Source organism: Ursus maritimus, unplaced genomic scaffold, assembly GCF_017311325.1.
Source record: "Ursus maritimus isolate PB19 unplaced genomic scaffold, ASM1731132v1 scaffold_16, whole genome shotgun sequence".
Lineage (NCBI taxonomy): Eukaryota > Metazoa > Chordata > Mammalia > Carnivora > Ursidae > Ursus > Ursus maritimus.
Window position 1 is genome coordinate 6,383,832 of NW_024424008.1, and position 14,021 is coordinate 6,397,852.

Sequence of the window (14,021 nt, forward strand, 5' to 3'; positions counted from 1 at the left end):
CAGAATGCTACCCAGCAATAAAAATAATTAAGTTACTTATATATGCTACAACATGGATGAATCTCAAAATAATTGTGCTGAGCAAAATAAGCCAGACAAAAAAAGGAGTACATATTGTCTGATTCTATTTATATAAAATTCTAGGAAATGCAAACTAATGTAGCATAAAGCATTTCAGTGTTGTCTGGGGACTGGAGCAGGGGCTGACCAGAAGAGATGGGAGTGAGGGATTTAAAAAGGTATAAGGAAACTTTTGGGAGTGATGAATAAGTTCATATCTTGATTGTGCTTGGGTTTTATGGGTGTGTACATGTCAAAACTTATCAAACTGTACACTTTAAACATGTGCCATATGTTGTATATCATTTATACATCAGTAAACTATTAAAGATTAAACTAAATACACCTAAGGGCTGGAGGTAGAGAATATCTAAGTCCCTATACCATAGGTCTTAAGTGGCTGAAATGTCAAAGGTCAGATGCTGTGGCAGCCATGGAGGTGTGATGTTCAAATCTCCTTCACAAGAGCCTGCTGCTGGGAGCACAGCTGACTGGCAGTACCAGCTGCTGCTCGCTGGCTCCCCCTCCATGTTAGCAGGAAGGCCATACTTGCCCAGGCTACCTCCACTAATGACTTAGTACTGACCCATTCCTGCCAATGTAGGAGCCTTCTGATGGGAAACCTTTGCTTGGGGCTGCCCATTCAGCCTGGCCAAAACTTTCTCAGAATCACATTTCTGTATTGACACATTCCTGGAAAGAGAATTCCTAGATCTATTTAGATATCTAGAAACAGATAGCCCAGTGGGTTGGATGCTCCAATCATCAAGACAGCTTTGGCAGGGATTGAAGGCATTGGGGAGGTTACTCTGCTCACCTACCACCCTGTGAGAACATATGGAGGATCCGTGAACGGATCTCCTTGGTCTTGGCTCCATAGACAACAGGGTTGACCACAGGTGGTAGTAGTAGATAGATATTAGCCATAATCACATGGAGCAGGGAGGTAGGGCCCCCCAGCCTGTGCACCACTGAGAGCCCGATGAGGGGCACATAGAAGACTAGGACAGCACAGAGATGGGAGACACAGGTGTTGAAAGCCTTGAGTGCTGCCCCCTGAGAAGACAGCTCCAACACCGTCTTCAGGATGAGAATGTAGGAGAGGCCAATGAAGAGGGAGTCCACACCCATCACTGAGAGGATAATGAAGAGTCCGTATACTACATTAACCATGGTGTCAGTACAAGACAACTTCATAATATCTTGGTGCAAACAGAAGGAGTGTGTGACAGTATGCGTTTGGCAGTATGACAACCGCTTCAGGATGAAGGGCAGTGGGAAGAAGAAAACAAATCCCCTGGTCAGGGCAGCTAGTCCAATCTTGGCCACAGTAGGCCCTGTGAGCACAGAAGCATGCCGCAGCGGATGGCAGATGGCCACAAAGCGGTCAAAGGCCATGGCCAGCAGGACAGCTGACTCCATGGCTGACAGAGCATGGATAAGGAACATCTGGGCCAGACAAATATTGAATCCTATCTCTTGGATGCCTGTTAAGAAGAGGCTGGCCATCTTGGGCATGGTGACAGAAGACAGGACTAGGTCAATGGTGGAAAGCATGGCCAGGAAGAGGTACATGGGCTCATGCAGGCGCCTTTCCACACGGATGATGAGGACAATGGCCAGGTTGCCCAGGGTGGCTAAGACATACATAAAACACAGTGGAAAACCCAGCCAAAAGTGTATGTTAGGCCCCAGGCCAGGGATGCCCACCAGCAGGAAATATGCTGGGTGTACCAGAGTTCCATTTGGAGTGGCCATGACAGGAACCAAGTGCTGAAGCTTCTGCATGCAAGTCCAGGGTCTATGAAGGGGTAAAGGAGAAACACCATTCAGTCAGGGCTCAGAGGAGAGAAAGGGCTTACAAGGCAAGGGCACTGGAGTTGTGATAACAGTAGCAAACAGAAGATTAAGTACTTGTAATTCTGAACTCCAGCCTCTCTGTGCTCTGAGTCTCCTTATACACACTTCCCGAAGGTCCCATTAATCTCAGTGTGTGAGAACCCACTCAGAAAACATGCAACAGCTCTTCTTTTCCAGAGCTGAAGCTGTGGACCAAGACACTACTCTTAACCACTTCTCCAACACAGTGAACCTGCCCAGAACGTTCCACACTGACCCCAGCTTTTCTAGTGCATGTGGGGTTAAAGTTCACTTGGGTCCAGAAAGTAAGGCTCAGTCTATGATTACCTTTAAGATCCACTCTAATCTGATTTAGGGCAGAAAGCAGGGGTTTGATCTGGTATAGGGTTTCAAGAGACAGGTTTGTGTTTAGGCTTAAGGAGCATTTCCCAAACTTCTCTGATAGATTCATCTGAAGCAGTTACTGAAAACACTATTCCCAAAGTCTGACTCCAGGCCCTGAGAATCAGAATTTCCAGGGCAGGGGGTCCAGGAATCTTCTCCCCAGGTGATTTTTGTTTTTAATCAGGGAAATTTGTGAAAAGCAGTTCTGGTGTTCTGGGAGGTGGGGAGATGGGGGTGAAGAAAGATGATCATTTCTAGTCCCCAACAAAGAACAGAACAGAATTTTTCATCAGGATCTCTGGAGAGCTGCATGAGAGTCAGTCCAATTGTGCTTGGCTGGGGTGTGACATGGAAAGGAGGTACAGCTGAGACATGGAAAGAAGAGCAGTCTGGGCCGCGGCTGGTGCTATGTGGTGTCCGCAGGCACATCCCCCTTCTACCACTACCCTCCCTGGTGATCACACAACCACCAGGCTCCACTTCCTGAGTCTCACATACCACTCTTTTCTAGGCTTCTGTCCTGAGATCCAACCCTATAAGCTGCTGCCTCTTCACATTTCTACTTGGATAGCCTATGGGCCTCACACTCATCTTGCCCCAAAAGGAACACCTTCCAAATGGTCCCGCCCACTCACCCAAGTCATCCAGGTCAGGACAATCAGTCCCATCTTGATTTTTCTGCTCTTTTACCTCCACATGTGATTTTACTTTTCTAACTAATCTATTATGACCTTTCCTCCTATTTAACACACCCTCCTTCTCTCCCAACTTCATTATATCATCCACTCTGCTCTGATTATGAAAAGAGCTCCCTAACTCACCTCCCTGCCTCCAAACCCAGATATTTCAATTCACTTTCTGCATTGCAGCTATCTAAACAGCAAAACTAGGCATATCAGGCTCCTGTCTAACAAGTTACTGGTGACTCCCATAGCGCTCAAAGTTGAAACCACATGGTCTGCATTCAAGGTCCTTCGGGGGGTGGCTCAGACTTAACTTTACAGCCCAGCTTCTCAGTTTCCTTTTTCATTATGGATCACCCACCGCCGCTACCACCACCACACATCCATTTGTCCCGCACATGTAATTCCCCCGGATAAATTCATTCCCCTTGCCTTGTTTCTTAGGTGAAGGGTAGGAGGCTAGAACTGGGGAGTCCTTCCTGGCTCAAGGGATAGATATAGTTTAGAATGGGCCTCACAATGTTTGAAGAAACTCCTCTTTGGTTATCGCTGAACAAGGTCTGGGATCTCAGCCGCTGTAATCTGGGATGTGAGCTCCAGGCAGACTTCTCCAAGCAACCAAGAGAGCCTAGCAGAGGCCCGGCTTTCTCCAGCAATACTTTCCGGCTAGATCTCTGGGCAAGACTCCCTGCCGCGCCTCGCCCCACCGCCCCCCCTCCCTGGGCTGAGCCCGGCTCACTCAACAACATTGCATCGCCCAAAGCCGCGGCGCGTTTTATAGCTTCTCCCGGACCCTGGGGAGTGTGAGGGATGATGAAGAGTAAATTACTCCGGGGCTCCCTGGGAGCCACGCTCCACTCAGGCACCCAAGAAAAGCCGAGCCCTGACTCCTACCCAGAGTGGCTGTGCTGTTACTATTCTAAGGCTCAGGAGACTAGAGTGAAGGCGAGCGCCGGGGGGCGGAGAGAAAAGGGATGACCTGCACTGGAAGAAAGGAGCAACTGAATGGAGGTGTGGGCATGTACTAGAAAGGGCACAGCCACGGATACTTCCGCTCACACTCCTAAATGGGCTATTCAAGGGGATCCAGACGGTGCTCAGTTAACACACTGCTGCTTTTTGATGCTGCCCCCTTGTGATCATGTCCGAAAATTGCAGCCTCACGGCTGACGGAGCCACAGCTCTGAGGATGCGTCTTCAAGGACCAAGCACCTAAAACTCAGTGGTCTTGAATTTGAACTCCTTCCATTCCAGTACGCTGCCCCTTAGCTCTCCTACTCTCTCAAGCCAACTCTTTCTTCCTTGAGCCATTAATCATAGCTCACCTGTCACACCAGAAATGGGACAGTTACAGAGGTTATTTAAATGTGGGGCTCTGTCAGGAAACAGACGTGTCCAAATTGGAGTCCAACCACTTGCTCATGGTATGACCACCCTTAGCCTCAGTTTGATGTGAAAAATAAAATGAGATATCAGCAATTCTCCAGTGAATGTTGTGTCATCATTACTACTCAAAACAACTGCAAAAGCCAAAGAAATAGGAAATTCAGTTGAGATAGTGCTACAACAGCCAAAGGAAAAAAAAATACATTGGGAATGAAGAGTGTACAGCAGTACAGAAGGCTGCTGAGAGACCAAGCAGTATCGGGACAGAAAATAAAAGGTCACTTGTTACCTTAAGAAAGTCTTGTGGGAAGAGAATCTTGAATGCAGCAAGTGAGGAGTAAGTGGGTTGGGAAGAAAGGGAGAAAGTGGATGTAGACAACTCTTTGAATAAGTTTGCATAGGAAGAGAAGGAGTGAAATGGGAAATATGTGAAAAATTGATAGCTCTAAGGAGTTTTTAAATGTGTATTTGAGCTGAAGAGATTGAACACAAGTATATGGAGTTAGTAGAGAAGCTCCCTGTTCTTAACGTTCCTGGTGGGGATCCTCAAGGCTATGACACTTCAGCCCTATATAGTAACCATGAGAAATCTTACCTGTTCTCATAGCTTCTATTACCAAAACAGGCCAGACTAATATTATGAACTGCAGACATGGTAATGTCTATTGGAAATCACCATATTGGTGTTCCTCAGGCACCTCAAACTCAATGCCTCTGCTAAGCTCATTATCTCTGATCCACAGTCAATGTCCCCAATGTGTTTTCTGTTGCCTGTCACAAAATGACTCTGCTACCCAGTAGTAACCATTCCATGTTAGGTGCTGCTTCTACAAGGAAATCTCTCCTATAGGACAATGTTCTCTTGGGGTGCCTGAGTGGCTCAGTTGGTTAAGCACCAGCCTTCAGCTCATGTCATGATCCCAGTGTCCTGGGATCGAGCCCCACTTTGGGCTCCCTGCTAAGTGGGAAGCATGCTTCTCCCACTCCTGCTCCCTCTGCTTGTGCACGCCTGCTCTCTCTCTCTGTTAAATAAATAAATAAAATCTTTATAAAAAAAAAGAAAATGTTCTCTTATTTGCAAGGGTATCCAAATTCCATTTGTAGATGAATAATGCCATTGTCTTTTGTTAGAAGATACTGCTGGATGTGTCAATACAAAGCCACAAACACCCACCATGAAAACAGAGCATGGTTTTACCTGAGGTTAAAAATGATTTCTTGTGTTAACCTGTAATAAGGCAAGAAAAAGAAATGTATGCTATGAGATTTAGAAAAAAATATTACTCATTTGTGGAACATAAGAAATATCAGGGAGATCGGTAGGAGAAGGAAGGGAAGAATGAAGGGGGAGTAAACAGAAGGGGAAATGAACCACGAGAGACTATGGACTCTGGAAAACAAACTGAGGGTTTTGGGGGGGGGGAGGGCTAGCCCAGTGATGGGCATTAACGAGGGCACGTATTGCATGGAGCACTGGGTGTTATATGCAAACAATGAATCATGGAACACTACATCAAAAACTAATGATGTACTGTATGGTGACTAACATAACATAATAAAAAATTTAAAAAAAAGAAAAAATATTAACCATTATTTGTAGATTAATGATTATATATGTATAAAATCCAAAAGAATCCATTGATAAGTAATTTAAATTAATAAAGTTATAAGTTATATAAAGGTTGCTGAATACTGATAATTTGAATTAATAAGTAAATATATAAAGGTTGCTAAATACAAGGTCAATGTACAAAATTCCACTGTATTTCTTTACAAAATACACATGATTTTTTAAAACATTTACAACAGCATAGAAAAATCACACATCTAAGAGTAAATCAAACAAAGGATACAGAGGACCTTCTATACAGAACACCAGAAGGCATCCTTAAGAGAAACTGAGGACTAAACAGAAGAAAAAAAAAACTATGTTCTTTTATAAGAAAACTCAATAAGCTGAAAAATTTAATTATCTCCCCAAAATTTTTCTACAGATTCAATGCAATCTTAATAATATCCTAACAGCTCATTTTGTAAAGCTTGATAAGCTTAATTAAAAATTTATAGCAAAACATAAATGGCTGAAAATAGCCATAACACTCTTGAAGAACGGAACCAACATGGGAAAACTTGATATATCAAATATCAAGACTTATTATAAAGGTAGAGTAATCATGAAAGTGTAATAGTGATATTGGTTCAGGGTAGACAACTGAGCCAATGAACAGAAATAAAAGCCCAGAAGCACATCTATTGATTTAAGGCCAGTTGGGTTTTTTTTGTTTTTGTTTTTTAAGATTTATTTATTTGAGAGAGAGCGCACAAAAGCGTGCAAGCGGGAGGGGCAGAGGGAGAGGGAGAATCTCAAGCCGACTCCACACTGAGTGCAGAGCCCAACAGGGGCTCAATCACAGGACCCTGAGATCATGACCCAAGCCGAAACCAAGAGTCAGACGCTTAACTGTGCCACCCAGGCACCTCAATGACCAGTTGTTACATGACAATGGTAGCACAACAAAGCAATGAGGAAAGGATATTTTTAATAAATGATACTGGAACTATTGTATATTCATATGGAAAAAATGAAATTTGAGCCCTAAACTCATACCACTCACAAGTATCAATCCTTCATAGATTTCAAGTAGAACTATGAAAGGCAAAGCAATTGAACTTTCCAAAGTAATAGAAAAGAATATTTTCATGACCTCAGGTAAAGATTGATTTCTTAATGCCAGCTAATTCATTCGTGGATATTTATTTGTATGTGACAGGCACTCTTCTAATTGATGGAAATACATCAGTGAACAGAACAGATAAATGCTTTTGTGGAGCTCACCCACTACCCACTATGATTTAGCATTACTCTGTAGGTCTATCTGTCTAAATGTATCCCAAATAGTCTCCTTTTCCTAGAGTTCAGAAATTTTATCTGAAATTATCTAGGTATGGATCTTTCATTTTATGAATAAGCAAGCATCTTAAGACTTGGGTCTTTATGGAAATTTCTTCCTAGTTATTTCCTTGATTACTGATTTCACTCCATCTCCATCCCCTCCTTTCCTTCCTTCTGGAATGCCTATATTTGGCCTCCATGTCTCTTGTCTTTCTTTTCCAAGTCTATATATTTGCTGTAAAACAAAGAACTACACATGATCAATTTGAGAGGTTTTCCCAGAACGTGGTGCAAAAAAACAATGGCTACTCTCTTCTATTCTGTTTCGTCTCTCTCTCTCTCTCTTTTTTTTTTTTTTTAATTTACACCTCGGAGTTTTAGGGATTCAAGAAAATGCTCCCATCTCTTATCCCTCTTGGTTCAAAACAACCAAACATTCCCCACAAAATCTGCACACTATGCTTTACTGTTATGATTTCCAATAATTTGCTATTGTTTGCACACTGCTTTTCTTCCGTAGCCACCTTCTCGTTTTAAGACAATAGGATGTTCTCAGCTCTCACTCATGTTATGCTTTCATTTTTTAAGGTTCTCTCACTTTCCTATTTTTTTTGCTGGGCCATTTGGTTTGACTTTTCATATCTGTTCTCTTTTTTTCAAGCTCTGATATTTTTCCACATTACTAGCTTCGTTTTTATCTGTTCATGATTATGAATGATGGTTTGACAAATCACTCTTCTTAGCTGACATATGTTCTCATAATGTTCTGCCTTTTCAATGAACAGATTGGGCTTCTTCCTAGGAGGGTTATGAGGACTAACTCAGGTGAGCTGTCCAGCCCATACTCGAAGACCCATGGAGATATGAGGCAGAGCTCTTTCCACAGGTGCCAAATGCTGGAGGCTCTGAAGTGAGGGCCTCCCTTCATGGTTTCATGACAGCTTTCCCTCTACCTTATTCTCAACAGATTCACAGGAATCACAAATTTTAGAATGAATTTTGCTCTCTTTTGTGTGATAGCATTGTATATTCTTGATAAATTTTATCTTCTTAGTTGAGTTTTTGGACACACAAAATTAGGAAGCAGAATCATGGAGTACTGGGTGTTATACACAAACAATGAATTCATGGAACACTACATCAAAAACTAATTATGTACTGTATGGTGACTAACATAATTAAAAATTTAAAAAAAAAAAATAGAAAGCAGAATCAAAGTTAAGTTGTCATCTTCCCAAAACCCTCCCGAATGCAGGGTTGTGGACCCAGGGACTCACCTCAGAAGGCAGAAAAATTTTTACTACATCAAATGGTAAGAGTAGAGTAATTCTAAGTAGGCTAAGGGTGAATTAACCCCGAAGTCGGTAGAGATTTAGTGAGGGCATTTTCGGCCTCCAGGATGTTACTACTATGAAGTAGTAAACAGCATTATATACAATTCCTCAAATTTTGGTTGTTTTCTTCTTTAAGCTATATCCAGGATTGAGGTAGGACTAACTTCTAAGGAACTGCGTATCTTGTCCAAAATCTGTCTCTGGGCATTGACTATGTATCAAAAATTATATTTAGTTTCATTTATTAGTTTCATTTACAAATAAGTTCATTCATTTATTTCATTTCTGATCAAAGCTATAGATTTCAGAGATCTGGAATGTGGTTCCAAGAATAATAAATGTCATTAATAAGCAGATAAGAAGCAGCCTCATTTTTAATTGCTGGGGGGCAAGAGGTGTGAATAAAGTCATCATAAACCCTCCAGTCAATAAATAATTACAGGAAATCTATAGCAAGAATGTTGTCACTTTGGTAATCAGATTGGCATAGAAATAACAGTGGCATTTGTATGCTCATCTGAGCAGGTAAAGATGGTATGTATTAATGACGAGATAGAGGGATACCTGTGAACTTTAGAAGTGATAATTGACAAAGTAAGAGTGTGTCAGAAATTGAAGGAGGAGGAGAGGCTCCTCCTTAGGAGTTGAGCTGAAAAAGCAAGTGAGGGAGCACTGGAAAACATTCCGACCCAGTAAATGTGTTGTTCTACAAGTGGTAGAGAAAATACGGACTTAATGTTAGACGTTTAAAAAAAAAATACTGAACCTGCTTAATTGGACAGGAAAAAAAAAAGAGGGAAATGCAATAGTAAAGGAAGTTAGAGTCACATCTCACTAACCAGGAAGAGGTAACGACATTTATAGAAGTTCTGGAAAATATAAAAGCTCAATGAGAAGAAGTAAGAAAATAGGAAGACAGAGCTGGACCAGGAGAGGCCACTCTGGGTCCCTGAAGGCTTAAGCTCTGGAAGAAAACAGCAGCTCCAGTTCAGGAATGAGCCGATCATGACTTTTCTAGCACATGGGAAACAGCACAAGAAAGCCAGACTCATAGATCTAAGGAAATCCAGCACAGTAAGCAGCTGTGGTAGCCACTTTGGCAAGAGCTGGAGTCCTTGTTATCCTACAGCAGATACAGAGAAATACAAAGAAAAAAGCAGTTAATAAGGATTGTGGAAAATGTTGGGTCCTAACGTTTGGTTGAAATTTGTTTTTGTTGAATATCATGCATCCGGCTCAGAAGAAAGTAGATGTTGTATCCTCAGAAAAAGCATACTCTCTTGCTATAATCAGGATGCTTGGAAAGTATGGGGACAAAGAGGAGATGGAAAGGAAAATGTAGAGCTTTTATAATATGCATAATACTTAAGGGAAGAATGGGACATTGAAAATTTCTAAATTGAAAAAAGAGAAGTTTTTCAGAAACCATTCTCAAAAAGAAGATTGTTTATTTAAGTAAGTTTTGCGGGGTTTTTTTTTCTCACATTGTGTAATCATAGCATCACTCCTCAAACTTCTTAATTAGAGACACTCCCTTGTCTGGCCCTAGACACGAAACAATAGGCACAGATTGACAAAGAAAACAATTTCAAAAACTTGAAACCACCAATCCCTTATTCTTCCTTTCTGCCTCCTCCATAGATAAGAATATATTTCTCTGTAAGAACTATGGCCTGTGATGGCAGCATGCATTTGAACTTCCTTTTGACTAGGAAAATGCTATTGTACAATGTGGTGGCCACATTTTGTTCTGAGAACTTACGCGTGTTTTCTAAATTTTATGAATATGGAGTTGGTGTATGTTGTGGGTATTTGTCATTCATTGTGGCCACTCAGCATTTGGATTGGTCTTCCTGTTTGAGGAACTTCCCTCTTTATGATTCTACATCGCCCCAAGATGGAAGCCATAAACTCAACTTCCTGGCTAATCGGTTTTTCTACCACAATAAAAACTCCAAAATCACAAGGGCTTACAACAAACATTTTTTCATTCATCTGTCATGTCCTCAGCTGCAGGTAGACTGCCGGGGACTCTGATCCACAGGTCTTCTCATCCAGGAGCCTAGCTGAAGGAGGGGCTCCTCTTTGGGACCTGTCTTTACTGTGGCAGAGGGAAAACATGAAGAAGTGGTGCAAGCATGTCTCATAAATCTTCTGTAAGAAACTGAAATACGTCCTTGGCTCCCATTCTGATGATCCAAGACAGTTATATAGGTCTGATAAGGGCCTGGGGCAGTATTCTCCACCTATAGGGAGGCACTCTGAGTCATAAGGCCGTGGGTGGGGTTGGACATTGCCCTTACAAGAAAATAGATGGGAGCAATAATCCAATCCAGTACCACGGGTGAAAGCATGTGATCTAAGTGCTGCCAATCATGTAAACCTGCGAGAAGCAGACTCGGGAGCTAAGAACGTAAAAAAGCAGATGCTACATTGAATCGTGCTGGTGCAAATCGTTAATAGAAGAATCCATCTTCTAGAGAAAGCAGAGATAGCTTCTTCTTTTTTATGGTTTTCCTTTTTATTTAATCAGACTGGTGGATAAACATAAATACAGCACAATTACCTCAGATATTCTTCATATTGTATACACACAGACCAATGAACGTAATCTGAAAGAAACCTGCCATCAGCAATGAAATGCATACAGCTTTTCCTTCTCCAGCTCAAAAAAATTTAAAAACACACAAACTTAGATTTATCAGCACACACTCTCCTGTGACAAATGATTCAGACATAAATAGTGGGTGCAGAGAAACCATATGCTAACATATGTAGAACCTTTGTTAATGAAAACCCAGAAGCAGCCATAAGGATGAAGATCCATTCAGTGACTGGTAACTAGTTGTGCCCTCAGGGGCACCATCGGTAGAGATCGTGCTGCCGAGAAAAGCTATGTACACACACAATGAGACAATAAACTGCAAGTTCAACACATGCATGTTTAATACTGGGAAAATCACGGCCCTCCAAAATTTCTCCACGTTTGTAAAAGCCCTCTGCACTCAACTAAAATTAAAATGATCTTAAAAGGATAATACTTGTAACGTTTACTTAAGTCTTTTCAGCCATAGAAACTGCAACAGAAAATAAATGTTCAGAGTCATTTTCAAGACAAAAACAAAATCTATTCTTCTGATGACATGCATGATTAAAAGGTCTATGCAAGATACATTGCTCTACATTCCCAATGACTAGGAAAAAACCTCAAGTCAATTTTCAGTTTGCAGATTGTCAAAGGATTTTGTATTCCAGCAGGAGTTCAAATCTTCTGGATCTTTTCACCAACAACCACTGGATGTTCTTTTCTGATTTTCTCAGCAGCAACCGCTTTGTAATTGAAAGAGCAATGTGTACATTGGAGTAACGGTGTATACAGTAAACATTTCCACACCAGCATTCAGACCCAGTTAGTCCCACTTTCTTCCTACACGTGAAACAGCAATTCTTTTTTTTTTTTTCCTTTGGTTTTTCAAGAGACTTGCTTTGGTCTTCAGAGGGCTGCTATGCTGTATCTGATACCGGAGCTTACAGGTCTTCTGGTTCAGGTCCTGCTTTGTCCACAGATGCACTGTCCACTTGGGAAGATGCTAGAGATTCTGATAAAAGTGGCGGATTGGACACAGGGCTTGGCAGCACAGAGGCAGACATGGAGTCTAGCGGTGACGGAGTGTCCAGGACACTGCCAGCTGTGCACTAGATGGGTAAAGATTCAGACAGACTACTGACAGAAGCTGCAGGTGGGCCTATTCTACCATTACCACTATTCTGTCTTTGGAGATGTTCTTTATAGAATACTGAACACATGCCATTTGTACAAGGCTTTCCATAAAATCCGCAGCCAGTGGAACAAAGCATAGGCACTTGGCTGTGATTAGTTTCTTGCGCCATGTTCCTCTGTTGCACACCATCAAAACCTCCACAATGTGTTTGCTTCGCCTCAGATTAACTTCACTAGTGCCCACGTTTGGGAGTAAGATCTGAGTTAACCATGCACAATGGAGGTAGTAGTGATATCTCTACCGGAGTGAACGTACAGAGTAATTTGATGATGTTCCTACCTGCATCATCCATCAGCTACCTAATATTCCTTAATAAGTCCTTTTTCTGCTTAAAATACATTTCTGGAACTTTAACTCTTATTATTAGTCAGCATTTTGTCTGGCTGGCTCCTGCCTCAGTCTTCTGCTACCCACATCCAAGGCAATGAGTTTGGCCAAATACCTCTAAACTCTATCACACTCTGATAAAGAAACTATATCAATTTTATCTTTTCTACTGTAGAAATATGCCTTCTTTTCTATCACCTACTGAATAATACTATAATTATATCGTTAGCCACAAAATATTTTCCCAAAGCAAGGTTGTAATGGCATTTTAAAAATAAATTTTTATGAAATGTGGTCATAAAATAATAGCAAGCCTAAAAAAAATCACAGTTGACCCTTGAACAACGCAAGGGTTAAGGGCACTAGCCACCCCACACATACCCTGAACAGTCAGAATTTTGAATCCCCCCAAATTTAACTACTAATACGCTACTGTTAGTCAGAAGCCTTGCTGATAACAAACAGTCAATTAACACTTTGTGTATGTTTTACGCATTATATACTGCATTCTTACAATAAAGTAAGCTAGAGAAAAGAAAACGTTAAGTAAATCATAAGGAAAAGAAAATACATTTACAGTACTGTACTCGACAAAATCTGTGTATAAGTGACCTGCACAGTTCAAACCTGTGTTGTTCAGGGTCAGCTCTACTTATATATTTAAAATTTCACTTGTGGTGACCATAGCATAACATAAAAATTTGTCAAATCACTGTGTTACACACCTGAAACTAATGTAACATTGTGCGTCAACTATACTCAATTAAAAAAAAAAAACCCAGTTCAACAATTTCTGGGGAAAACTAAATTCAAAACTGCAGTTACAGTTTATTTAATGACAATGAAAGTGCCATTACAATGTATGGAATATAGTCTGACACAAATTTAGAGAAAACTTTATACTCTCCAATAAATAAACTAAAAAGTAATGCAAGAAGCAAGGGGGCGGAAGAGAATGAGGAGAAGTAAAATAGAGGAAAATACAGTAAGGATAAAATCAGAAAAAAAAGCAAGTTAAAATAACCATAAATTAACAGGTTCCTTGAATGGAATAATAAATTAGAACTTTCGCAGTAAAGATAAGTCTCTTGGTGAAAAAAAAAAAAGTAGTGGTAAGCACATAATATTAGAGATCATAATCAAGAAAAAGGCCTAGAAATGGAGAAAAATAGAAGTTAAGATAATACTTTTAATTTGGATTGCTGAACCCAATTTCAACCTACGAAGGAGTGGGGGTGGTTTTTCCACAGGAACAAGCAATTCTGAGACAAAAGCAGGGTGAGAATTCAACTCAATTTGACACTGTCTACCC

General features: G+C 41.1%; 1 protein-coding gene and 1 pseudogene across 1 annotated transcript; both read right to left on the reverse strand.

Moving 5' to 3' along the window:
* Positions 1-873: 873 nt before the first annotated feature.
* LOC103677991 (olfactory receptor 51D1) lies at positions 874-1,848 on the reverse strand. Its single transcript, XM_008707254.2, has one exon. It carries the CDS (start codon positions 1,846-1,848, stop codon positions 874-876), a length of 975 nt encoding a protein of 324 aa, XP_008705476.2.
* Positions 1,849-11,422: 9,574 nt separating this feature from the next.
* LOC103677992 lies at positions 11,423-13,214 on the reverse strand (annotated as a pseudogene).
* Positions 13,215-14,021: the final 807 nt, after the last annotated feature.